The sequence below is a fragment of the Sparus aurata genome, chromosome 21, assembly GCF_900880675.1.
Source record: "Sparus aurata chromosome 21, fSpaAur1.1, whole genome shotgun sequence".
Taxonomy (NCBI): domain Eukaryota; kingdom Metazoa; phylum Chordata; class Actinopteri; order Spariformes; family Sparidae; genus Sparus; species Sparus aurata.
Window position 1 is genome coordinate 19,804,329 of NC_044207.1, and position 26,631 is coordinate 19,830,959.

At 40.8% G+C, this 26,631-nt stretch overlaps 1 protein-coding gene across 2 annotated transcripts in view; it reads left to right on the top strand.

Moving 5' to 3' along the window:
• Window positions 1–419: 419 nt before the first annotated feature.
• rock1 (Rho-associated, coiled-coil containing protein kinase 1) overlaps window positions 420–26,631 on the top strand; it is a 35,140-nt gene continuing 8,928 nt past the window's right edge. For both annotated transcript variants that reach the window (XM_030402735.1, XM_030402734.1), the window contains exons 1-20: window positions 420–1,302; window positions 12,828–12,909; window positions 15,366–15,466; window positions 15,641–15,778; window positions 15,928–16,103; window positions 18,097–18,181; window positions 18,335–18,479; window positions 19,549–19,687; window positions 19,922–20,013; window positions 20,888–21,047; window positions 21,435–21,510; window positions 21,629–21,717; window positions 22,598–22,646; window positions 22,812–22,947; window positions 23,378–23,469; window positions 23,563–23,809; window positions 24,308–24,414; window positions 24,572–24,722; window positions 25,610–25,770; window positions 25,873–26,057. In XM_030402735.1, the coding sequence (XP_030258595.1) occupies window positions 1,210–1,302; window positions 12,828–12,909; window positions 15,366–15,466; window positions 15,641–15,778; window positions 15,928–16,103; window positions 18,097–18,181; window positions 18,335–18,479; window positions 19,549–19,687; window positions 19,922–20,013; window positions 20,888–21,047; window positions 21,435–21,510; window positions 21,629–21,717; window positions 22,598–22,646; window positions 22,812–22,947; window positions 23,378–23,469; window positions 23,563–23,809; window positions 24,308–24,414; window positions 24,572–24,722; window positions 25,610–25,770; window positions 25,873–26,057 (2,504 nt within the window). In that variant the 5' untranslated portion in view covers window positions 420–1,209. The remainder of the gene's footprint in view (window positions 1,303–12,827; window positions 12,910–15,365; window positions 15,467–15,640; window positions 15,779–15,927; window positions 16,104–18,096; window positions 18,182–18,334; window positions 18,480–19,548; window positions 19,688–19,921; window positions 20,014–20,887; window positions 21,048–21,434; window positions 21,511–21,628; window positions 21,718–22,597; window positions 22,647–22,811; window positions 22,948–23,377; window positions 23,470–23,562; window positions 23,810–24,307; window positions 24,415–24,571; window positions 24,723–25,609; window positions 25,771–25,872; window positions 26,058–26,631) is intronic.

A 26,631-nucleotide genomic window follows, 5' to 3' on the forward strand; every position in this document is an offset into this window, starting at 1 on the left:
GACTGGGTTGAGATCTGAAATAGAATAGAATAGAATAGAATAGAATACATGTGACTTGATTGGAACTTGGAATAGAATAGAATGGAATAGAGTAGACGTGATTTGATTGAGACTTAGAATAGAATAGAATAGAATAGAATATGCCGTTTTCCAGACAAGAACCAAGGGAAGCCTATCTGTAAGCCTTATTACGGGGACACGTCGCTTTCACAATAGAATAGAATGTGTGAACTTTTGTAAACCTAAACAGTAAATAACTTCTACAATAACAAAGGTTATTTTCACTGTTCTCCTTTTCCTCCTGATGTGGCCGCTCAGCGAGCTCCTTCCCTCTGAGTCTGCAGTGAAACATTAGTGAACAGCAACATGTTGCCATATGTGAACTCTTTGAATGCGCCACGACAGGGCGCATGCGCAGTACTTGACATTTTGAAGTTGCTTCTCCGGGGTGTTTGAACAGGAAGGCGGACATGTTGGTCAGGCTGTGGGAGAAAATCAGGCATAGTCTGCTGTTTTTTTCCGAAAACTAACGCACAGAAAAACCCGATGTGTGTGTCTTCAAACCGAGAGCTGAGGCCGTCTGGACGGGAAACAGTCGACAGACAATGACAGAGCACGGGCTGCAGCGGAAGGACTGCCGTTAAACGCTCTAACGACTCCGTGTTTAAACTGATCGAAATTTGGAAGAAGCAGAAGTTTTTTTTCCCACCACTTCTACTTTTGAGCTGTCAGATTCTATTGTCGTTTTCTGCAAGGGCCTGGCACAGATATGGGGACGGGCCTGGACTAACCTTCCCACAAACTGCTTTTTGAAAGAGACATTACATTTCAGTTTTAATTGCCTTTTGTTCGGATGCACCAACATTTTAAGCCCTTATCCTCAGTGGCATCCTGCGGAGGCTGACTAATCTGTCGGCGCATTTATCTTTTGCCACTGAAGTTGATTGTCACTCAAACTGGGAAAATATCTTTCGACTCTGAAAATGTGGCTTTTGTACATTCAACGCAACCTTAAACGTTTCATCGTCTGTGAAAGCTCGAGGAGAACGATGTATTTTCTCTGAAGTGCGGTGTGAAGTTTACACGAAGAAAGGAACATTTGGCTAGCTAGCTACCGCTGGCTGCTAAAGCTAGCTAGCCAGCCTCCTGCCTCGCCAGTGAGCTGTTTTTGTTCACAACTCACCATTGGGACTGGGTTTAACAGCAAAAATGACTGCTAGGGAAAGTTTGGAGGCTCGATTTGAAAAAATCGATGCCATGTTGAAGGACCCAAAGTCAGAAGTAAACACGGATTGTCTTCTGGTAAGTTTGTTGCTTGCTAGCTTGCTAGGAAGCTAGCGAGTCAACCGTTCGGGGTCAGTCTACTCCTTGGAGCAGAAATTCTTTCCGAGACCAACAAGTCGTCTCAATTGTCACTGAAGGAATGTGCTGATATTGACGCCGACAGGCCAATTAGACTCACGCTTAATCAAGTTCTAACGCCTGTGTGTGTGATCGTTTAATGCATTACGGATATGCGAAAAGAAAACAACTCTGGTACCCTACAATCAAATACTGTATAAGCCAATCGCAGCCAAAAACAACTAAACTGTCATTTCTAGCAGGTGGATTGATATGTCACGTTTATATAATGTCAGTACTCCATAACCTAGCTTCAGGTAAGGAGTCTACCTAATTAAAAAGCAATGGTAATAAACCATACTGACAGATGGCAACCGTGTTTCAGACACACTGTCATATTATTTTAGGTCAGTGCCATTAAATCTGGATTTTATTTCCGCCCACCACAAACTGATAATGGTTTGTGATGTCATTGGTATGCCTTTTATAGATCATTAGGAAGTTGGTGGTTAGGTGTGCTGTTTTGTCTAGATTTACCTATCTGAGCTTCATTTTGAAGTGATAGGCTGCCAGCAAGCCTGTTGCAACCTGCAGGCCTCCAGCTGCATCAGTACACCTGTTGGCTGGAGTTAGCTCTGGCTGCTTCCTGTCTATGGGCGACAAGTCAGAGGGACTCTCATGTCTGAGGAAAGAGGGCGGCTGCTGCCACGTGCTAAACCCTGAAGCAACACCTTCATAGGGTTTTCTTTCGTGCGGCAATCCCAGGAACTGACTCACCAATCGAGTGGATGCCAAGGGGATGTTGTTGTGTCAAGTGTTTGTTGATATCAGAAGCCTTTCGACTTGGGTGACTGTGGCTCTCAGTGTTTTCACAGGGATTTGGCACTTAGTGACTTGTGAGTGCAGTTGCACTCAGATGTATAGTGTGATGAAATTACAATTCATGTGGGTAATTGGACGGAAAAATTTTGACTGACCTTGGAACCTACTTTTTGCATTTGCAAGAGTTTTTGCCCCGGGTTCATTGCCTTAACTAGCAAGGGATGACTAGTAGGTCTGTGTCCGTGTACACAGTAGTTTCATTGTAGCTCACATGTATCTTGTGCATACACAGTCATACTCTTTGATTATTAATTCCTGTATCTGGATTGTGAGATATGGGACATTGCAACAGGCAGACTTGCCAAGAAAAAGAACATCAGGGAATCTGTTTTGAGAAAATGGCCTGTACTTAAAACCCTACCCACACACCCAACTTGGAGTGTTTATGTATAGGCTGCTGTAGATAGTCTTTTGAAAAGAAAACTTGCTTAGTCTCCGTGACCTCCCATCCTGTTGCAGAAAGAGGCAATTAAACTCACCTAAAAGTGCACACACTCTGCATTTTTAATAGCAAAAAGCTGTGGGGACTGTTCCTGCTGGCAGCCGCACACACAAGGGTGTTGTTCCTCTCTTTTCCCCTTTCTGCAATCTCGCCGGATCAATGAATGGAGGCCTTTTGCTGAGGCTCTCTCTGCCACCATGCAACTCCACCCACAGCTTAATAAAATTCCATGCTAATCAAATAACCTCTTGTCTTTGACTGGCCTGGAGTTCCCTGTTCGTCCCAAAGCCATTCTGCAACGTCTGGAGAGAGTTGAGAGCAGGCAGGCAGCTCTGAGGTAGCTGGGTGTGGGCTCAGCTCTCTACCCATAAACCAAAATTATGTGGACTGAAGACTCATGTTTCTGAATGCCGTGAATCAGGACATTAAACTCATAGAGCAGCCAACATGCTTGGCTATGAGTAATGGGTTCCATCAGAATGCACAATGCAGGCCTTTTTACTGGCTATGTTTCTTTACCTGAGTCGTGAGCTGGCATTGCTTTCCAGCCCTGTTGGGATTATAAATTTTTTCCCATAGAAGCCTGGTCTGTGTTGTGTGATGGTGACATTTGGCCTGCACCTTACCACTCAGCCCTGGGCTGCCCCTTTGAGCACAGTATTCCAAACCTGTCGCCCTTATCTTCACCCTCTAAATAAATCCTGCTAGGAGAGAAGATTGCCTTATCTCGATGCATTGTCCCCTCCCCAATCATTGTGCTCTGGGCTGGCCTCCGAGAGCCAGTCTGAACAGACAGAATTCCTGACATTGTCATGTGAAAGCTCACTTTTATAAAGGGTCTGAGCACTGTCCATATATCTTTTTTCCGTTGGTAACAATCAACATCTTGCATACAAACATTTCATCAAATGAAATGTCTGGATTGAATGTGATCACCTTAGTTCGAATCTCTGAAAGATAGCATGGAGGATATTGTGTGTTTGTCAATTGTCATATTGACTAGACATGCCTGGTTGCTTTTTAACTTGGCCCTTCAGTTGTGGAGTCTCTTCATCATTTGATAATTTGGAATGGTTGAGTTGATATGTTGGAACTTGTTTTGTGAGGGCTTTGCCTCTGTTTGCAATATATAAAGGCCTCCTGGCACCGCCTTTGTTCTTACTGTGAATTTTGGGGTGCATTAACTTCTCTGCGTTTTGATCCCTCTTTCATCTGTTACTTGGACTCTAAATCTGTAATAAGAGTAATTACAGGAAACTGCAAGGCTGGTAAACCAGATTTGTAGACCGAGATAGACTGTGCTACATGTACATGTTGGGATGGATGCTCTTGTATTTGATGTGATTTAGAATATTAGTTGAATAGGCCGAAATTGCTAAAACAACACTGCGTTTACATGACACTCAAGAAAACCGAATGACTGGGTTAGTCCGACTATGATCAGATTTTTAAGATGCATGTATACATCTTAGTCTGACTAAAATCGGACCGGATCGGATTTCTCATAGTCGGAATAAAACACCTAGATTATTCAATTGATAGTCGCATTGCTCGTGCAGGTATACGTTCTATTAGATAGGATTCGGCTTTTGCGTTCTGCGCAGGCTCGAGATTTTTTTCCCGGGGCTGTGAGCTGGAAGTAGGACGGCCGCGGTGGCATCTTTCCTCCGAAATGACCGCAAGCAAGAGCGCCATTTTGCATCTAGTTTGTGTAGTTATCAAGTACAGCATATACGAAATGTACAAAGATGTAGCTTCATCTTGCTCTTCGTATGCCATCTTTCTTGAATGCCGAGGCAGAGTTTGTTGTTGCTGGTGGAGTAAAGAGGTCAGCCGGAGCCGGCTCTATTACCACTAGTGGAAATGGGTACAGCGCCACGTATCATACCGGGATATGACATGCTTCGGCCAATAATTAGATTTTCACACAGGCATGTATACTCAGACAAAAATGCAGTTGTCCGATTGAGTAGCATAGTCGAACTATGGCTGTAATCTGACTAAGCTGTACATGTAAACATACTGACTGTAAGAATTGAAGTTTAATGTGGTGGAACACTGGGAGTGTTGCAGCCATGAGCACAGTTAAAGATGAGGACACACTTGCTGTATTAACTGAAAGAGATAATACATGTGTTAAAATCACATTTGCAGGTCAACACCTGCCAATATTTCCCCCCAAATTCAATTTCAGCCCTCCAGCAATATCTGTGTAGACTAGCTGAAGGAGGTGCTCATCACCACTTATGCCATTATGAATGGTTGAAAGGTTTTAGTGTTGCAAAGAGGCTATGGAATGAAAATGGCCAGTGTGAAACATTTTACTTATGTTAATTTTTATTCTTTCACCTCCAATTATGGTCTAATTGGTCCAGTCAGAATGAGGAATATTTTACATTAGGCATGCAAAGGTACCTGATAACCAGCATCTACTAAAACCTGGCCATGAAGACCTTTTTTACAAACAGACTAGCAGTCATGGCATTCAATTTGAGTTTTGAGAACGATTTTCTAAAACAATTTATTGGGTTGCATCCAAATTGTCCTGCATAGCCGAGGCTGAACTTGAGTAACAGCCATACTCAAGTCTGTTCTTCTCTTACCAGTGTATAGGTCCGGCCCCTGTTCGGGCAACCTTTGCTTTTTAATGGACAAATCTTACCTGCAAGCTGTTGTCTAGGCTGATAATGCAGCTATATTTTGATTCTGGTCTAGACTCAAAACAGATTTGCATAGTTTTGTCAGAAGGAAAAGATCAGCAGTCGAGAGATTTTTCACTGCATCACACTACTCATACTTTTTCCATGACTTAATCTATTCATTTGATGCCCATTATCATTCTTTGAAGGACAGTGCCGGGTTATTTCTTTGTTTACCCCGGATAAGTGCCACGCATGTAATTTGCTCATATTTCAACAAGTTACCACGATTAACTGTAACGCACTGTATGATCTTAGGTTGATTTACCTTCTAGGCAGCCATTGTTGTCAGGTTATGCCAGTGATATTTTTAACCTTGCCAGGCTAATGTGCACTCTGAGGAAGAGTGACTTAATTCTCATTGTGGTGGATTATCTACTTAAATCATGGTTAAATTCTCTGCAAATTGTTTATTATAACAATAGCAACAAAAAAGCACTTTAATCACTTTTGGTATACATTATAAAATAGTGTTTTCTAATCTACTATTTATGTACTTTATACTTAATGGGCTGAAATATTTTTATAACCACTAGTTTGCTCCTTTTTATTGATAAATTACTGCCACTGAAAAACATGTATTTGTGGCCATGGTTATTGTCAGCATTTGAACCATCCCTTTTGTCAGAAAGGTTCGGGGCTGTCGGTTGTAAACTGCTCCCCTCAGCTATTCAGCTATGGGAACAACAATTGGCTGAGCTATTTGTAGCTCTGCATTCCCTCAACTGACTGATTATGTGCAGGAATGCATACTTAAATGATCCAGTCTTTTAATAACGGACGCTTTTGCCTTTGATTCACCCAATGAACCCTACAGCCTCCTGCTTTTCTTTCATCTTACTTCTTAACAGCTACAATCCCAGTTAAGTTGCCCCACTTATTAAAGGCTCTACGACCCCTTTCCTACGAAGATGGTTGAAGTGAACCAAGTTGAAGTGTAATAAAGTGGTTATTTTGTGAGGGGTGAGGTCAGATATCCTGGGCAGAGCAGGCAGGTCAGCAGTTTTTTTTTTTTCTTTTCTTGAGAATCCAGAGCTCAGTCAGTGGAAACTCGTGAGTGCTCTCCACTGTTGGAATAACTCAATTATATTTTGACATGAAAGCGTTTGTGACAGTGATTCTCGCTCACTGGGACCTCATAAAGAAATGGAATGCCCCTGTTTTGCCACCCCTGGGTTCACTGTCACTGCCATTTATCCAGTAGAGTTGTTAGATATGCAGTCTTTCTAGGTAAGTGGGATTTCCTGTCAGTCAATGTTATGTACAGTGGTCGTGAGCAAAAGGAGTTTGGACCAAATAAAAAGTGAATCTCTGTGGTGGATTTCAAAGTGTACCAAATTGATAAATCCCAAAGCAGATGGAGATGCACTCCCTTAGATTTCTATCCCACTGCCTCCACCTGAAAGTTAGCAGCGTGGAAGCGGTGTGGTATTTCATGCTTTGAATGCCTCTACTAGTTTGTATGATCACATTTGTGTTTACACGGCCACAGCCTGCAATGGAACTGCTTTTATTTGCATTGCAAACTGAACGGCTGTCTGCACAATTGCTCACATGTGGAAAGCATATTGTCTTGAGGAGGTGGCAGAAAAGGAAGTGAGAAATAGGGCTCGACTCAGGCCAGTCCACATGCCTTGTGCTGGCATGCAGAAAGGGATGATGTGGCTGAGTCTCCCATGGAAATTTTAACTCAGACTTTAATGTCTGGAAAAGAGCTTGTGTGCGTCTGTGTGTGGATTTCTCTCCCCTAAAGCTTAAAGAAATAATTGCCATATGCAATGTTAACCACTAGCTTGTGTGTTTTTTCTTGAACTGTACTTTTTTTTTTTACATAATCACCGCATTTCATTAATGGGGTGATGAGCTGGTTTTTCGTGTTATTATTATTATTATTATTAGTAGTAATCCTAGTGATGTGTCGCCCTCTGGCTGAAGCAGCATCAGCAGAAATAAGATAACATGGAGTCCTGTGAGCTCTGGTTTGTTTTCCCAGCATTTTTTTTCTCTTCCCAAGACTGCCACATAATGAAACATAGCCTGTGGACATCTACCGCCCTTGTAGCACTGAGGGAATTTTATGCCTGGGTTTGCTCTTGATAGGGTAGGTGGTTGGAATATTGTGTGTATGTCCTATTTTTACAGTATGTGCTCTCAATTACTTTCAAATTTTGCCAAATACTGTCATAGGGTTTTGCATGGTTGATTTAGGGTCTCCCTGCAGTGGATATGTGTATCTCATAGGCTAAAGGCTAGCTTCACTTTCATCATCCTTTTCTGTTTTGTGCTCCACATTTTTTTGGTATTATTGATGTCTTTTTCCCTCGGCAGACAAACTCCCAAGCCCCTGGAAATTTCTGAGCCGCAACAAGTGCTGTAGAAGTGCTTATCTGGGAACAGTTTCATTTCTTGAAAATACTAGCTAAGACAGAGCTTTGTCAGTGATCTTGGACGGTCAGCCTCATATTTGTTAGCGTAGCCTGGAGTTGATTTTGGGCTGAGCCATTTTGGATGCTACTGGCTGCTCCATCTGGCCCAGCGGCAGAGTGGTCTGATAGTTTGAGCCAGATAGTGACAGATGTTGTTCGGTTGCGAACCCTCAGCCTTGGTGATTACAAGCTAGTCAGCTGAGGTTGTTTCATATTTACATATTGAACCTGATGACCCTGCCTGCGTGACTCTATCCCGTGAGGTGATATATATTTGTGTACAAGTAGAGTTTATTCCATATCGTTTCAAATGTGATAGCTATCATTACAAAATGACATTTGTATTTTATTAGATTATTAGAGTATTTAATATATATTGCCCACTTAAAAAACACCCACATAATAAAACCCTCTCTCTGTTACCTTGGTGCAGTTCCTATTTCCATGAAGATAGCTGACACCAAAGCAAAGATGCAAATGCTGAGATTCAATCCTCGAACAGTTGCGTCTCACACACCCAGTGCTACACACACCCAGTGCTACACACTGCCTGCCTCAAATTGCTCATTCATTGTTGTACAGTTCCTTAAATCCACCCTTTTCAGTAACATGTGCAGTTCTTTTTCATGCTACTATGTGATTTTTCCCTTACTTAACCTGGTTCTTTCATCAGACTGGTATTTCAGTACTCTGAAAGAGTCTTAGCGTGGCCCTCTTCCCGTTTTCTTTGTTTTTTCCTTTATTTGTTCTTCTATTGGACTAGCCAGCCCCACATGCACCAGCCGTCCACTCCCTCCTCCTTTCCGTCATACTCAAGAGTTAGGCACTAGTGCTGATTGAAAGTAAAGCTCACTATGTGACTCTGTACTTGGGATGGATTTTTTTCCTCCCTTCCTTCACTTTTTGTTGAGAACTTGTTTGGCCACATACCTAAAATAGCTCTCTGACGTGTACAGTCCTGTTAAGGAATGTTACTGTGGCTGTCCAGAGTGCTCTGCGGCAGGAAGTTATGCAAACGTGCATTGCTGAGCACAGAGCCTTGTGATTAGGGTCCTGAAGGACTTGGTTCTTTGGTTTTCTTTTTTTTTTTTTTTTTTTCCAGTGCTGGCTGGCTGGATATTGTATAACCAACAAGGCCCCTGTTCTCTCCCAGCCTATGGTTGGTCTTGTATGAATTCTCCTTCCTGAAATTCGACTTATTTTATTATTTTAAAGCTGAGTAGATGATGACTCCCAGCTCTGTTGATCACAACCTACCCTCTTATTAATTTACCACATTCTGTCTCCTTTGCTTTTGTTCTCCCCCTTCAGCCATTCTTTAGCTCTCATTTTTTTTCCTTTTCCCCTCCCATCTGCCATTTTTCCCTGCTTCCACCCATCCCGCAGGGCGCTTGCTTGTTTTATGTCTCATAGAGGGGGGTATGGCCCTGACCTCCACTGCTGAGCAGAAGCAGCCGAGTTACTTAAGAGGATTCCTCGCCGCGTCTGAGCTGCTGATTCACCATGTGTCATCATTGTTTTGCTCGGGGATGCAACAAGAATTGTGTCATTATTCAACAAAAGATCATTCATAATACATTAAAGATAAGCATTTTGCCAACATTGTAGTGAGTTCAAAGATGGTGTACAATGAGTAAATTAGTGAAATAACATTGATTAACATCATCTGTAACATTTATCTCTCACTTTTTCGAAGTAAGAAATGTAGGCTTGGTGACCCATGGTAAAGTGTCAGATGCTCAGTTTCAACATCTGGCTCACACACGCTAGAGGGAATGAATAACAGTGTGTTGTGTTCAAGTGCTTGTGTGCCTGTCTTCTTCCAGCCATTCTGGATTATGGAAGATTAGATTAAATCCCGCATGTGGCACTTATGCTCCTGCCTAGCTTGAGCCAATCCAGCTACTACTGAATGTTTGAAGCTCAGGGAATTCCAATATTGTAGATGTCACACTATAATGGTCCTTTTTAATTTCATTTATTGACATCATTCTTATCCCAGTTTATAGTAATAGGCATGCTTTCTCCATATTAATCATAAAAGGGCATCTAACGAGGGTCAAGAGATGGGAGAAATTTCTAGACTTTCAGTGACTGGATTGTAAATTCATACCGGTTACCTCACTCTACGGTTATTGTAGGCACCACCCTGTTGCCTCATTCATCAAAAGGTGGTTCATTCCATCAGTTACTTTTATTAGAAACTTTGTGACCAGGGTGGGAAATTCTGCTTTTCGTCATCCAGTCAGGATCCCCCCTGCCTGTGCTCATTTATTATTGCAAAGACATTATAGAAAAAGTGTCGGAACTGCAACACTGAAGTACTGCTCTTCACAATGTCTGTGTTTGCTTACTGGCTTCAAGGTTTTCCAGCAGTATGGCACATAAATGCATCCCTGGTCAGCAGTAGTCTCAAGTCCCCAGAGGGCAGAGCAGGATTTTCCTTAATTCCTCACATGCACATTTATAGATGCACAACATGAATTTTCTTCCAGCATTTAAAGTCCAGGGGTACGGCCTTTCAAAAATGTCAAGCTTCTGTCTTGTGTCATACTTCTGAGTGCAGCAGGATGGGAATGCCCGGCGTGTTGGTAGGAATTTGATTTGATAGTGTGCACCATGTAGTTGCTGTAGCAGTCTTCTGTAAAATGCCTAGCGCATAATCGGGAGATGCCACTTTCCTCAAAGTGAATAACATAAATTGTAGCCAGGGGGACATAGAATTTGGGGGAAATGGAACCAACACCTGAAGATACACCTACTTACAATGTCGTAAGTAGGAATCAGTGAATCATAGTTGTTTTCTACTTAAAGTTGAGGCCTGATTTGATGGGTGGATGTAATGATATCATTGGTTAAAATTGTTTGGTTGAAGCCTACGTAAGCAGCCAATTTTTATTTTTCATTTTAGAATACAAAGATAATAAGTGTGCAGTAGAAGTACGGATGTGATCGAAAAGCTTTTACAAAGCATTTTTCATTTAATCTTTACATTCAAAGAATTTACATAAGTGATTTTGTATGTTTAAATTGGCCTTGGTTCTGTCCGTGGCAAACATGTTTTGTGGCGCTCTTTAATAAACAGCTACCCTTCAAGGTCCTTCAGTGGTTCTGTTATAAATCACTGTAGAGACTGTGAATGTTTACAGTAGCACTGAAATCCAGATATTTGTAATAAGCTAAAACCCTCGTAGACATTATTAATGTAGTCCAGGGCCCGTATTCACAAAGAATCTTATGGCTAAAAGTAGCTCCTAACAGGCGAATTTAGGAGCAACTCCTAAAAATAATGGCCGTGTCAGTCGTAACTTTAGGACTCCTAATTTTTGAAAATAAGAGTTATTCACAAAACATTTTAAGCCTAAAAGTAGCACCTAAGTCTGGGAGACCTTAGAAGTAGTCCAGAGGACTCCTAACTCGCTAAGACCTCGTCACAGCCAAATGTTTTGGAGACGCTAAATAACAGGGAATTATTAAAACGATGTCGGATGGACCGTGAAGGGATTGAAGTTGTGGTTGAGTTGGTGAGGGACACAATAACGTTCCCAATCAACTGAAACAATCCAATAAAGCTGGAGTTAAAATGTTTGGCAACACTCCGGTGTTTGTCTACGGGGAAAATGCAGCTCTTCGCACGGGACTAGTATTACCTGGGGACCTCAAGTGATTTAGAAATTATCCCACCACGTCTGTGTTTGGTGTGGCGCATTCGCACGGCATAAGCGAAGTCTGTGTTTTAACTCAAATTTACTGACATTATCCCCCGGGTCGATCGCACCTGAGCCGTTGCTGGAGCAGCACAACGGTTAGATATGGATATTTTTAATATAATAACTGGTGAGCCTCTAATCATCTTTCGAGATTTCGCTCTTCTAATGAGCCTCCTGAATTTGCACCCAAAATGCTTTTCAAAACTTTCATTCATAATTCCCAAAGCAGCCTCCATAATTCTCGACCGGGAAAAAGGCAGAAAAAAGGTGTGGAAAACACAAAAAACCTTAAGAAAAACAAAAAATGACCCCAAATCACAGAGATGGCGATTCGCATGGGACTAATATTATCACATGACCTCTGTGTTTGGTGAAATATGGTAGGAAATTTGCAGTGCGTTACTCTTTACGAATTATGGACATGGCAGATTCGCACGGGATTAAGATCACAGACGACCTCCACAATTATTACAAATTACTGGAGGTCCCCAGGTTATACTAGTCCCGTGCGAATAAGGCTTTTGTCAATCGGAAAAAGTTGCATTCCATCAATACACAAATTGTCTTTGACGCATGTAACAATATACTGGACATTGTTGGGAAATGGCCCGGATCAACACACGATTCCCGAAATTTAATGGAGAGTGGTTTGACGCAGCTTTTCGAGCAAATGCCGCTTTTATTGGCAATTCATGTTTTTCATCGCAATCTTCTATTTTGTAATTTTTGTCCAAATTATTATTATTTTTTATTTATTTTGGGGTGGGGGTGGGTGGGTGCACTTAATTCTCCTCATAAATACATTTCTTTATCTAATATCTTTTCATAGGCTTTGTCATGGGCTTGTAGGCAACTTCCTTATTTTCACATCATGCATTGTGTAGCCTAAAAGACTTTTCAATGGGCTGCCCTGTCACTCAACAACCAATCACCGTTGTCACCGCTTCTAAGTGCGTCCTTATAAAATGACGTCATCCATAGCAACAGAGAGTTACTTCTAGTTTAGGAGTTCACTGTTTTCATAACTAAAAGTAGGTCTCAGCGGCTTTGTGAATTACTTTTAAGAAACGACTCCTACATAAAAACTTTTAGTCCGATTTAGGAGAACTCCTAACGTTAAGATAAATGTCTTTGTGAATACAGGCCCTGACTTGCAGCCGACTGCTAGCATTATGCGGTGGTCTGTTCAAAATCATTCTACAGAAACCAACACCCTGATGGGATGCTGTCTTTGCTGTTTACATGTTGTCTGTCTGTGATGCTTCTGCAATAGTAGACACTTTAGCTTTGTGTGCCTGCATGCTAACCCTTCCTTCTCTCCTCTCAGGATGGCTTGGACGCACTGGTGTATGACCTTGACTTCCCTGCCCTGAGGAAAAACAAGAGCATTGACAACTTCTTGAATAGATGTAAGTAGCTTGCATCATTCATTTTCCCCTCATGTCCTCCTTTAATGCTGATCCATCCATGTCTTTCACTTGAACCATTTTCAGACCCCGTTATATATGGGTATAAGCCTAGGCTCAGAAAAGAAGGCTGTTTTTGGGTCACCGGCTCTATGTGGGCTTGGACACAATAGGTGTCTGCTGCTTAGTGTCCCCAACAAAGGGGCTTTCATAAATGGCTGGTGACCCACATGATGCCTATCGTGATGGCTTCTCTCTTTCACAGTGCCCTCAGACTGGGGGACCCCCATAACTCTGTTTAGAGTAAACACGAGAAAATACCAATACAAGGCTGATAGAGAGAATACATCTTTATCTCCCTAGCAGATATGATTTAGTAAAAATATGAGGCATTTACATTTCCAAGAAATGTTAGCTATCATGTTACAGTGTTTACCTCAGCAAGCCAGCAATGTCTGAAATGGGGGAAGGGCATGGGGGCTAAATTTTTGCGGTATACATCTTTATTTCCAGAATTGCATATGGCGAAACATATAATTTAACTGAAACACCTCTAACCAAACCAAACAAACAAATGCTAACTCTCACCGCCCTGTCAGGAGGATATTCCCCCTCCCTTTGTGGCATCACTTTTCATTTTCTTCTGAAAGAATTTCTCTCCAGAAAATAAACTTTGCAGTGAAATGTATTTAGATCTGCAAGTCATGCATAGTAGTGACAGAGTAGTGACAGCTTTAATGGGGGAAATGTGAACTTTGAACTCTATTCTGTAGAAGTGCACACATTGCTGCATGTGGCACTGTCTCACTCTGAGTGCAAATACTATTGCCTTTTTTAAATTATAATTATTCAAATCTATTAAATTGTAATCACTTTATAGGAGGTGATTGCTAAATCTGCAGGGATTACCTGCTTGCATAAGAAGTTTGATGTCAAAGAAGTTTAAAAGGTTCATTTTTGTCCATATAATGACTTTTCTTGTAAACAGCGTTAGAAACCTTTATAGCACTTTAAGGAAAACTAAAATAATCACTATTTCTTATTTGATAATCAGCCCAGGCTACTGTAAATCCCTGGGGCTGAAACTGCCATTAGGGATCTACTCAATTACTCTTGGTACAGTACTTTTCTGTATCGCAGCCAAGTGTTGGAAATGCATTGATGGATATGGACTAATGGACCAGCAGTCTTGCGAGACACTGGTCCTCAGTAGCATGCATTGCCTAAAGGGCTCTTTACTCTAAATTCTCTCCTCCATGCATTGTGCCCTGCACCCTGATCACCTCATCTGATTTATTTATTCTGTGCATGCTAGGAGATCTACTGGAAATAATCCCCCTTCTCCCACACACACACAGAGGCAAATACACACACTATATCTCTAACAGCAACACAAGTCCTATTTGTACCTTTTCTTAACATGGTTTATGTATCCTTTTCGTCCTCTGGGATTATGATCCCGGGAACCAGTGCACAGGGTGGAAATGACTCACTCTCAGATGTTCTTATTCTAATAACTGAGGCCTTCCTTGCTTTTTTATTTTTAGATCAATTGAACTTGTATGCCCCTGCACCCCCCTTTTCCATGCGTTCCCGTGCCAGTAGTGACCCATGTGAATTAAAAATGATCCCCTGTAGTTCAACTATGACCAAATTTGGCTTAATGCTGAATACTATCTCCCCTCAGGGAGTTAGCATTGTTGCTTACTGAGAGTTGGCCTCTCCCTGATGTTACAAACTTTCCCTAAACAGCATCTCTCAGTTGTGCAGAGGCGTCATCAGCTTTTTCTGCTCTGTTTGCCAACACTGTGGATTTTCCTATGAAAGTCAACCTCTGCTTCATGTAGACATTATGTGACACTTACGTGATATTGGATAATAAAACGCGGTAGCAGTAAGCTGATCTTTCATATGAAACACAACCACTAGTGACTGTATTGTAATAACAGAAATTACTAAATAAAACTCAGACTGTGCATACTTTAATCGGCCCTGATGCTTTAACACTATAGCTGCAATGGTTAATCAGTTAGTTGTCAACCATTTAAATCGATTGTCAATTATGTTAATAAGCCAATATATGGTTTGAGTAATTTTTAAAAGCAATGGTCGCTAATTCCAGCCTCTTACTATGTGAATATTTTATGTTATTTTTATGTTTTACTTACTAATCTACTACGATAAGTGCATGTCTTTGGGTTGTGGACAGAGCCAGACATTTGAGGATGTCATCTTGGGCTTGGAAACCCTGATCAACCATTTTAATCACCAACCAACAAATTGATTAATTAAGAAAATAATCAACAGATTAATCAACGGTGACAGTATTATTTAATTACAGCTCTATTAAACATACAAGGCTAAGGATAAGATTCCTCTAAAAGATTGATGCTGTAACATAAGAAGAGTATATTTTTTTGTTCATTAATGTCTGTCTTTTCTTGATTTTATTTTTCCAGACAAGGAAACCATTAGTAAAATTCGTGATCTACGCATGAAAGCGGAGGACTATGAGGTGGTTAAAGTTATTGGGAGGGGAGCATTTGGAGAGGTGCAATTGGTAAGAATGGCATGCTGTGTTTCTTCTTAAACAATGTTCCAGTTATAAGTTATATACTCATGTATTTCCTTAATGAGTTCAAAATACTAAATTATGTCTTATGTTTTGCTCTAAAAGTTTGTGAGAAGTACTCTAATAGGCCTAATTTGATTGTCACTGCTCCATCTTTTCTAGGTAAGACATAGAGCCACATGCAAAGTATACGCCATGAAGCTGCTGAGCAAGTTTGAGATGATCAAGAGGTCGGACTCTGCTTTCTTTTGGGAGGAGAGGGACATCATGGCTTTTGCCAATAGCTCATGGGTGGTGCAGGTATGAAGCGACAGAAAAGAAGCATCTACAGTCGGCTTCTTAAGCTAGTGTGATTTTACGTGCAAGATCTTTACTCCCTTTTGACTGCAAGTTTTCCTCTTTTTATGAATTGCTTTTACTTATTGTTTCATCTCTTTTCTATTCTGCAGCTCTTTTTTGCATTCCAAGACGACCGCTACCTCTACATGGTGATGGAATACATGCCTGGTGGCGACTTGGTTAACTTGATGAGCAACTATGATGTCCCGGAGAAGTGGGCCCGCTTCTACACAGCTGAGGTGGTGCTGGCTCTGGACGGAATCCACGCCATGGGCTTTATTCACAGGTAACGACAACTTTTACGTTCTCTCTGTCTTTCTTTTATGTTTACTCTTTACTCTTTAAATTAAGCTGCAGTTAAACATTGATGTCGACTAATTTCAAAAGTAAAATGATGTTTCCCCCCTCTGTGAGGCAGTTCTAAGGTTTTGTGCTCTGTTTGGAAACCATGTACAAAGTGATCGTGTGATGTCTTTTGTCTTTTAATGGTTCTTGACGATTGTGAAATATGCATTAGGATCTAGAAGGTATGGTGGCAACCTATTCCTTACAGGGGTCTGCAGTAAGCAAGGTTAGGGATAACCCTGAAGTAGTATGGTTTTTTAGTATTAATGCTAGATACTTACTACTGTTCTATCTTAAGGTGCCATGCGTCATCACTGCTTGTTTTCAAAACTGAGATTGTTGACAGAGTTTGCCACGTTGAAATTTTCCCACTGGTGAAGAAGCATGTGACAAGACCAGTGTTCCCAGTTATACGAGTCATATTTTACAAGATATTACATTCACTACCCTTTGAATGCTGTATTAATTTACTGCTAATGCAAACAAAACATTTCATACTGCTGTGGCTTCACATTCACATTAAAAAACAGTTAACTGGTGAAAAACGAGATACCTTGTATTATAAAGAAGGCTAGTCACCGGAAATGCAATGTGTTCGGTAAGTTTTGCACGTAACTACCGTCATCAAGCATGTGTTTGTAGAGTATACCAGCATTTGTCTTCTGTATTATAATTTTTTTGGCGGTGGATCTGTTTGCAGTGTGCAAGGGAACTGTTTTATGCAGATTGTTTAAGTAGTAGAATAAGGAGCAGTCTCAGTTAGTTGTTAGATGAAGAGCTGCAGACAACGGGTTGCACAGCTCCAACTTCTGAGTGACGTTACTAACTCTTTGTGCCTCATTGGAAAAAGTAGGCGCTTTTTGTTTTTGCTTTGACAGCAGTTCACTACTACTACTACTACTTTGTGCTGCGATTCTTCTGCTGCAAGGAGCATGTTCAGTTTGTAATTGTAGCATCCAATGTACGACTTGATATTTAACGCAACAAGTGAAAGGATAACGTCGGTGGGGGCAGTGGGCAAGTAAATTTATCAGTGTATGCCTGATCACCATATTACATGCGCTGCCACAGCAAGCCTATTAAACACCAAATTCAACATTGATTTCTTTCACAAATTAAAAATGTGAATGTAATGCTCTCTCCCAATATAACAGTATCATATGTCATGCATTTTTGCAGAGGGAGTAGGACTTCTTTCACATGTTGCACCACCGCTTTTCTACAGTAGCCCAGAATAAACAAAATACCGGCTCTAGAGAGGGCCACTTGTGTTTTTCACATTTTTGACAATCATTGTAGGGGGACGGTTAGATGAGGGATGTTTAGTTGGTTGCAGTCTGCACGCACACTGCCAGATGCTGCAGAATCCTACACACTTGACCTTTTTAAATAGTCTAGAATTGCTTCTGAACTTTCCAATTCCATACCCTCGCTATAGATCGGTAATATCTCCTTGAGTAGTAGGATAATCAATCTCTCTGTACTGGACAGAGCCAATTTATCATGATATAAATTCAATATAAAATAGTCCTAAAATAGGTTATTTCTTTCCCTTTTATGCGATGGTAACTAATAATTTTTTACAACCTAGGCTCTATGCACAGCTGAGGTGGTGGAAAATTCACACCATGACAGCTGTATTAAATAGTTCTTGCTATGTTCTCCTGGACGTTGCAGTGAAAGGAAATTTGAAGAAAACATAAATTGCACTCTCTCAGCTCCCAGCCTCCTTCATACCTCATTACATCGGAGCTATTGCTGCAGAACAGCGCAGCACCTTCAGACACTTGTGATTTGGAGAGCTATTTTTCCGAGTGGTGCCCTCAAGCAGCTTTAACCTTTAACTGTTCACTGATGTGCTTCAGTTTTCTTGTTATATGCTTGAGATAGATGTATTGTTTGTGTTTGACATCACTTTATTTTTGCCTTCTCAGGGACGTGAAGCCTGATAACATGTTGCTAGACAAAGCAGGCCACTTAAAATTGGCAGACTTTGGGACCTGCATGAAAATGAACAAGGTATGAAATTACCATTGTTAGCTCACTGCATAAATTCTGAATACTTTATGTGTAAGGAAAAAAAAGCTGATTATTTAGGTCGATGAAAAACATTTAGAGGGATTAATTATTGTGAAAAAGTATTCAAATTGTGATGATGTTTTTCCTCTTCAGGATGGTATGGTACGATGTGACACAGCAGTGGGAACTCCAGACTACATTTCGCCTGAGGTACTGAAATCCCAAGGAGGCGATGGTTATTATGGCAGAGAGTGTGACTGGTGGTCAGTGGGAGTATTCTTGTACGAAATGCTAGTTGGTAAGTATTTGCTGGGTAAGGTCACCTAGTGAATGTTAATGCTGTTAGCAGTGTTCATACAACATCTTTAAAGCAGGCCTATTCAGCTACTTTTTCAGAAAGGCCAGATTTGGGCAAACATTAAGATTTTCTATGTGTTATTTCATGTCTTAAAACAATGCACTTTTTTCCACCACATTCTTTTAAGTATACATTTTTACAATAGTTATATTTACCAAAGTGCAGGTAAAAAATCACAATACACCTTTTTAATCTTAGGAGTAGGTTGTCTGTTTGACTCTCCTAATTCCTTAAACACCCCAGGTTAAACTTTCTGTGTATTTCTGTGCTCATTAGTGAGACAAAACTCACTAAGGGGCAAATTAACCTACTATTAGAATGAGTCAGGCCAGAATGAGTGTCTTAAAAGGCCTCCATTGGCACACATGCTGCCAGTTGAATAGGTCTGCTGTAAAGTTTGGAAAATGCTTAATTTTGACTACATGTTAAGGTCAAGAACATGCTTGAATTTAATGTAGTCCTTGAAATCTATGCAATTTTCAACATAATCTTGTGTTTTATCTTAATCATCTTTATCAGACATGTAAACCAAAAATCTTCTTTATGTTTTTAAAAAAAACATTCAAGTATCATATTTGATTGTTGTCACCTGGCATCGAAATCAGTGATAATTTCATTTAACAAGTTAATGTGAACAGCTTTGAACATAAACTGTGACAAAACATTGATTGCTGTGGGTTTAAATATTCCAGAAAATTAAATGTTTTTCGCAGTTGTATTTATACTGACAACTTACATTTGATGATAAAGGTTTGAGAGTCTGTTTTAGGTAGTTTAGAACGTGCTGAATTTGACTTTTCAAAAGCTGTGCAAACCCTATATTATAGCAATAAAAATTCTTATTAATAATATGAAGCTTGTGTTTTTTTAAGAAACACAACAAAAGTAGATCATTTTTGTCTTTCGCTATTCTAAAACACCAAACTGAGATTCTGAACCTTGCCACAGTTTTTTTTCCTTACTGTGACATTTCTGTCACTGATAACTTGACTCTTTTTTTGTGCACCAGGCGACACTCCTTTCTATGCAGACTCCCTGGTGGGGACCTACAGCAAAATCATGAACCACAAGAATGCCCTGACCTTCCCTGATGACAGTGACATCTCCAATGATGCCAAGAATCTCATCTGTGCTTTCCTGACTGACAGGTTAGATAGTGGCAATCTTAGCATGGGGCTCTTATCATAAGACCCTTTTCCTTATTTAGGAACCGATTGTTTTCCGGCTTAGAGGACCCTTGGTGGAAAGAATCCGGATTGAAATATGCTTGTGCCTCTTTGCATCGAGATATTGAAGAACCGCTTCTGCTGGTATTATGAAAATCATGCACATAATTATGAAGGATCAAAGTTGATAAGCGTGTCCTCACTGACCCCCCACAGGGAAGTTCGACTCGGCCGTAACGGTGTAGATGAAATCAAGAGGCATCCTTTCTTCAAGAATGACCAATGGACATGGGAGAACATCAGAGAGAGTAAGAACATTGTCACTGATTAGTTTCACACCTCCCGTTTCATTTGGCAGTCTGCTCACTGTTACTGCAATCGTGCAGCCAGCGGTCATGTTTTCCATTTGACCTACTACAGACAGTTGCAGGAAATTCTTGTAGAAGAGCCATTCATTCAGTATCCTTTCCAAGACTAAACGTGATTCCTGCTCAGAGGAATAATTGGCAGCACTGCGTTGTTTGAGGCCAACAGCGGGGGGAAGCAGTCAATCGCAAATGTTAATGCGCTGGGATTGACACTGAAGCAGAGAGAGATTAGAAATGTAGAGCTAAATCCAGGAGTTACAGTCAGTTCTTTCGTGGCTTTATATTTAATACTTGACTAGGCTGAAGTCAGCACTTTGGTGTTTGCCACCTCTGTCGTTCCACTGGCTGATTCTGCTAGCTGGCTGGTTTCCTCGTGTTTTAAAGAGATCTGTGATCCAAAAAAAAAGTCAATGCAGAGAAAACTTTAACACTTGGTTGCTTTCTCGCTGTTCTATGTGGAAGGTCAAATTATGATTATGGCTTATAACAAAAAAGAAATCTGCTATAAGATGTTCCTGTGATTTGGGTTAACTGACAATTTTCAAGGCCTAATATGAGCATATATATTCCAGATATATTTATACATATAATTTTTGATGAAGAATGAACTTTTTAATATTTGAAAGAAACTGATTTATGTTTTATCTAGTCTTCTAAACATGTAAGTCCTTTTTCTGAGTGCATTATTAAAACCTGTTGTATATTTTACATGTTTCAAGGACTGGGCCATTAACACATAGCACCTTGTGAGCCGCGGTGGCCCTGTTTAATGTCTTTAGTTACTGAATCGCACATCTTTTTGTGCCCTGTGCAGCGGCTGCCCCAGTCGTGCCTGAACTGAGCAGTGACATTGACACCAGTAACTTTGATGACATCGAGGAGGATCGGGGGGAGGAAGAGACCTTCCCTATACCAAAGGCCTTTGTGGGCAACCAGCTCCCTTTCGTAGGCTTCACTTATTACAGCAATCAGCAGTAAGTGTGCTAGACTTTGCTCCTTACTGGTTCATAATTAATCTGCTCTTCCTGTAACACTTGTCTAACAATTGTCTACAATTTGCACAAAAATTAAAATATAGGATTTTGGATGTGTGTGACAATCATTTTTTAGTCAGTCATGCCTTTAAAATGACTCTTTCATGATAGAAATCAATGTATCACAGAATACATTGTTTGAGTATCTTATTTTGGATCGTATGTCACTGATAAATTAACTCTTTTGTCTGTGTGTAAATGCTCCTGCTATGAATGCTTATTCCTTCTGTACAGAAATGGGGCTAGTTGTTAGTTTTCACTTTGAGAAGAGGTTTTGATATAACCACGCTGAATCTGTACAAATAAAAACATGCAATCTGTTTCTAGCCTTATGCGCAAGTCCAGCGCCTCCACAAAGACCAGTGACAAACGTAGCAGCTCTGCAAAAGAAGACAAGAGTCATGTGAGTAGATAGTAGAGTAGAATATCTGCCAGTTGTTTTAAGTGAGGTAATGGTTAGATCTATTGAAGGTATAAGATCTGTCTCCATCTAAGATTGTTGCTTGTTTTTTCCTGTTCAGCTGGAGAACCTGCAGAAAAGGATCTACCAGCTGGAGGAGCAGCTCCACAGTGAGATGCAGCTGAAGGATGAGCTGGAACAGAAATGCAGGTATGAAACAGGACATGTATTGCACATGTATAAATGTATATAGCTTTTATATTTATTTAAATATCATTCTTAATGTTGTCTTGTTTTTCGTTATGTTCTTTTTCTGTTTGCTACTCAATCTTTTTCATTTGCTTTTTGACTCCTGAGCTGCATTAAGAAGTGAATTTCTCTGGTGCAGGATCCATAAGAAATTGTATTTATTCATACAAAACAAAAAAATAATCTTTCATAGTCAAAGTACTAATATGATGCAAATTCTTGAGTTTCATAAAAAGGCTGCAAAGCAAACAGCATTTGCAGAGGGATGTTTACTTATTTTATTTGGTTAAAAAAATGATTTTAAGCTTCTCGTAAAATTTTTATAAATCAAAACAGGGCCATGGTTAAGTTATTATGGTTTTATTCCATAGTGTTCGCTGTCCCCTTGTTACATATGCATCCTTGGATGTTTATTAAGAGTCATTTTCCATTTATTATACTATTTAATTTAATTTACCATATTTAATTTAATTTTTTTTTTCTTTTCTCTTTCTCCTTCCTGTTTCCCTTTTCAGCTCTTTCTGTTATTTCCAAACCGCTCCCCATAAATGCTCCCCATCACTCACACCACACACACAAAACCCTATGCACAGACTGCCCCACAACTTCTCCATTATACGTTGTGCCAGTATGCCAGTTTTTTGTTTTGTTTTGATGTTGACACATCAATGTCTTTACTCAATGTCTGTCTTACCTTGATGTGCTGAAAGTGTCGTGTCTCCCAGAGTATGTTGTCATGTTGTGTATCATCTTGTCTCACTGGTTATTTTCTGCTGAGCTGAACAAAAAAAGCTTTTGACTTTTGTAAACAGTATTTTTTCTCAAATTCTGTTCTCTGCAGGACATCAAACACCAAGATCGACAAGATCATAAAAGAACTGGATGAAGAGGTCAAATGCTAACACTTTTTTCTTCCTCATAATGAAATATAATTTCATGATGTTTTCTGCATTGATTGATTTGATAAAGTTTGATGAGTTGAATTAAAACAAGGGGTTAGAATACAAAGTGGTTTGTTCCTGCCACATCACTGCTGCTCTTGTTCCTTGCCACAGGCAAACCTGAGGAAGAGCGCAGAGGCCGGCGTGTCTCTGCTGGAGAAGGACAAGATCATGCTGCAGCACCGGTTCACCGAGTACCAAAGAAAAGCTGACCAGGAGGCAGAGAAGAGGCGCAATCTGGAGAATGAAGGTAAAGATAATGAGGGGCTGTGGTTGTATGATTCAGACACTTTGCATTTCAAGTGAAATTGCGGAATTAAGCGTGGGTGCAGCAGTTTTGTTGCATGTAAATGCCCTGATCCTCTCAGTGTGTTTTGTCTGGGTAGGACATATGCCCAAAATGGGATTAACTGGTATCCTGGTGTGACCTTCTCTTTCCTCACTGCTGACCACAGATCTAGTTAACTGTTAAACCTTGCACGCATCTGTCTGACTTCCCTGTTGATTTACAACAGTAGACGGCACTAATTGGATTGACGATTAGTGAGCTGTTAGAATTGATGACTTAATATTCCATGTGTGTAATTTCACCTTATTTTAATTAGGAATGGTGTTGGTAGTTAAAATGGACCCAAAAAATAATCCTTGTCTAATCACTTACCCTTTGGTTTCTTTTCTAGTGTCAACTTTAAAGGAGCAACTTGAAGATATGAGGAAGATCAGCCAGAACTCTCAGGCCTCAAATGACAAGATTGTCCAGCTGCAGAATCAGGTATACAGTCCAAACACACACGTGGTCTGAATGAGGTGGAGGACAATACATTAAATCCAACATCCCATTCTGATCCTGTGATTTGATTGACAGCTGGAAGAGGCCAACGACCTCCTGCGCGCAGAGTCAGACACAGCAGCGAGACTGCGGAAGAGCCACACCGAGATGGCCAAGTCGATGAGCCAGTTAGAGAGCTTGAACCGCGAGCTGCAGGAGAGGAGCCGTTCAGTGGATGGAGAGAAGGCCCAGCTGGAGAAGGAGCTTCTGTTACTTCAGAGCACCCTGGACTCAGAGAGGAGGAACTACAGCCTGGGCTCTGAGGAAATCAGGGAGCTGCAAGGTAACCCACAATGCCGGATTCCATAACAGCTTGACCAAAATAAAGTTTGCAGTGTTTAAATATTTTTTAAATTTGGTTTGATAAGAGTGGAAAGGCTTTCTTTAGAGGGCAGAATATGTGCGTGTTTTACCAGCTCATTCTGGCTCCAAAAAACCCTTTAAAACAAATCATCTTACTCTGATCCAGACATTTGAGACAGCTGCAGAAATTCCACCTAATAGACGCCATTCCTCACTCTCCCACTGATGCCAGACATGCCCAAGCACCATCAACACACCACAGCAGTCAAACGAGTCTCTGATTTATCTGTCATCCAGTTGTCTTTCAATGAAACAAGCTTATAAAAGTCAAGGAATGAGTGGGAAAGTAATGATGGAGAGACATTGAAGTCATTCTCTGAATGTTTGATAAGTATTAGACATTCGATATTCTGAGCTTTGTGAATGTTCACATATCACTAACAATATCATGGTCACTGTCTTTATCTTCTGTTCTCAGCGAGGATGTCAGGGCTGCAGGAGGACAACAAAGGCTTGAAGCTCAGTCTCTCCAAAGTGGAGGCAGAACGCAAACAGGCCCAGGAGAGGAGCAATAATCTGGAGAAGGTATACAAGACAAGTCCTCATAGTAGTATTTGTACATATATGCAAGGGATTCACCCTGTTAAGTTTTAGCAATTGCTGGTATTTTCTTTTGTATTTCTAATTAGATGATAGGACAGTGGTGTGTTCAGCTGGTTTCATGTTGTTCCCCGCCCCACAGGAAAAGAACAACCTGGAGATCGACCTGAACTACAAACTGAAGACGTTGCAACAGCGTCTGGAGCAGGAGCAGACTGAACACAGGGTGACACGGGCTCAGCTCACTGACAAATATGAGTCCATTGAAGAAGCCAAATCAGCTGCCATGACTGGTATGTCAGTCCTATGTCAGAGCATGCCCCCTCCACTTTTTTTTCTCTGCTTTTTGTCCTTTTTTTAACTCTAGAATGATACATGAAGTTAATCTCTTAATCTTTACTCCTCTCTCCAGATTTAATTTATTTAACTTCTTTCTGACCCCATCTTCATGTTTCTGCTCTCTTATCTGCGGTCTAATGAGACTCACCTGAAGGGGGTGTTTGGGTGGGTGGAATTCAAGGAGTGTAAGCCAGTCAGCATGTTGGGACATCGCATTGAAACAGTTTTTGCAATATAATAATCATCTGTCTAGGTGATTTCTTTTTGCTTTTTGCCTACTCCACGCTGGAATAGACTCAAGCCTCTCCTTGCCAAGGCCTGTCATTGTCCTTTTTCAAAGCCCCTTTTATCTTGATTCTAGCCCTCCATTATTCATTTACATCTTCAAAAACACACTGTTTGTATGCGGCAGAAGTATTTCTATCTTCTTTATTTAATGCCAAACAACAGCTAAACGTGCTTTACAGATAGACAGGCAAATACACAAGAAAATAAAGTTATATAGGGCAGAAGCACCCAGAATAAAAAACATAAAGACAAACTAACAAATTAGTTGAATATAAAAGAAAACTCAAAGTGATGGTAAAGAGGTTTGTCTCTTCCTTGGTTTGGAAAGTAGTTGCCATCCAGTCTTGTATCTTCTGGCAGTTTGTTCCACATTTCAGCAACATTGAAGCTGAAGGCAGCTTCACCAAAGAACAGAAAATGCTAAATACGCTTGCTGTTTCTGTTCCTCCAAATAGTTATTAGACAATATTAGACAGATGGATTGTTCCCTGTGAATTCAGGGTTAAGTGAGAACAAGTAATTGATGATTTCTCTGTCACTGTCCCCCCCCCAGCGGTTCAGCAGAAGATGTCTGAGGAGAATGGAGCACGGATGCGAGCGGAGAGCCGGGTAGTGGAGGTTGAGAAGCAGTGCTCCATGTTAGAATTTGATCTCAAGCAGTCGGTGCAGAAGATGGAGCAGCTGATGAAGCAAAAAGAAAGGCTAGAAGACGAGGTAACTGTGGCGAGCTTTGTTTTATATTCAGTAACAACCAATTCCGCATCCATGTGCCTTGTATCTGAGATATCTCACCCGTCCAATGTCTTCCTTACCCAGGTCAAGAGTCTGCGGATACAGGGAGAACAGGAGTCTAGCAAGCGCTCGGTGGCTCAGAGCGACCTGAAGAGCCGCATGCAGGAGGTGGACCGTCTTAGGTGTACAGAGAAGCAGCTCAAGCAGGAGATCAACACAGCGCTAGAGAGTAAACGCTCGCTTGAGTTCCAGCTGGCACAGCTGACCAAGTAAGGGGCATTCCTGCATGAGAATTTTTAAAAACTCATTACTTGTTCTTTCCATGAAATGATGCATCTGATGCTCCACAGGGTGGGGAATTAGGACCAGCCACTAGTAGATTAAATCTAAAAATTGTCTGGCAGGTTTCAGATATGCAAAAATGATTTACAAGTGAGTGGCTGAATATTGAACATTAATCTGTTTTTATCAGGTAGATGTCCACATTTTAAAATGTTAATCCCCCATTTTGATGCCTATCCTATCCACAGAGGATGATGTATTAATGTAATGTGCATTAGATAATCGAAGTAAAAATTATAGTTGATAGAAAAAAACAATTGTATTAGGTAAACAAGGAAAATAGGAAAATGTGGGGTTGCTCAGGGGATTGCGCGGGTTAATATTGCCGTGAAACTAACTGGCAGTAGCTCCAGCCAGAAACGTTCATTTTCTGTTATTGCTGCACTGGCCTGTAATGCTCTTTGGAAGTCAAGGCGTAAATTACCCTACAATTGCCTGCTATTTCCAAATAAGTGCTATTATTCCAGCTTAGAGGGTGACTGCGCCAAAGCTGTTCAGCGG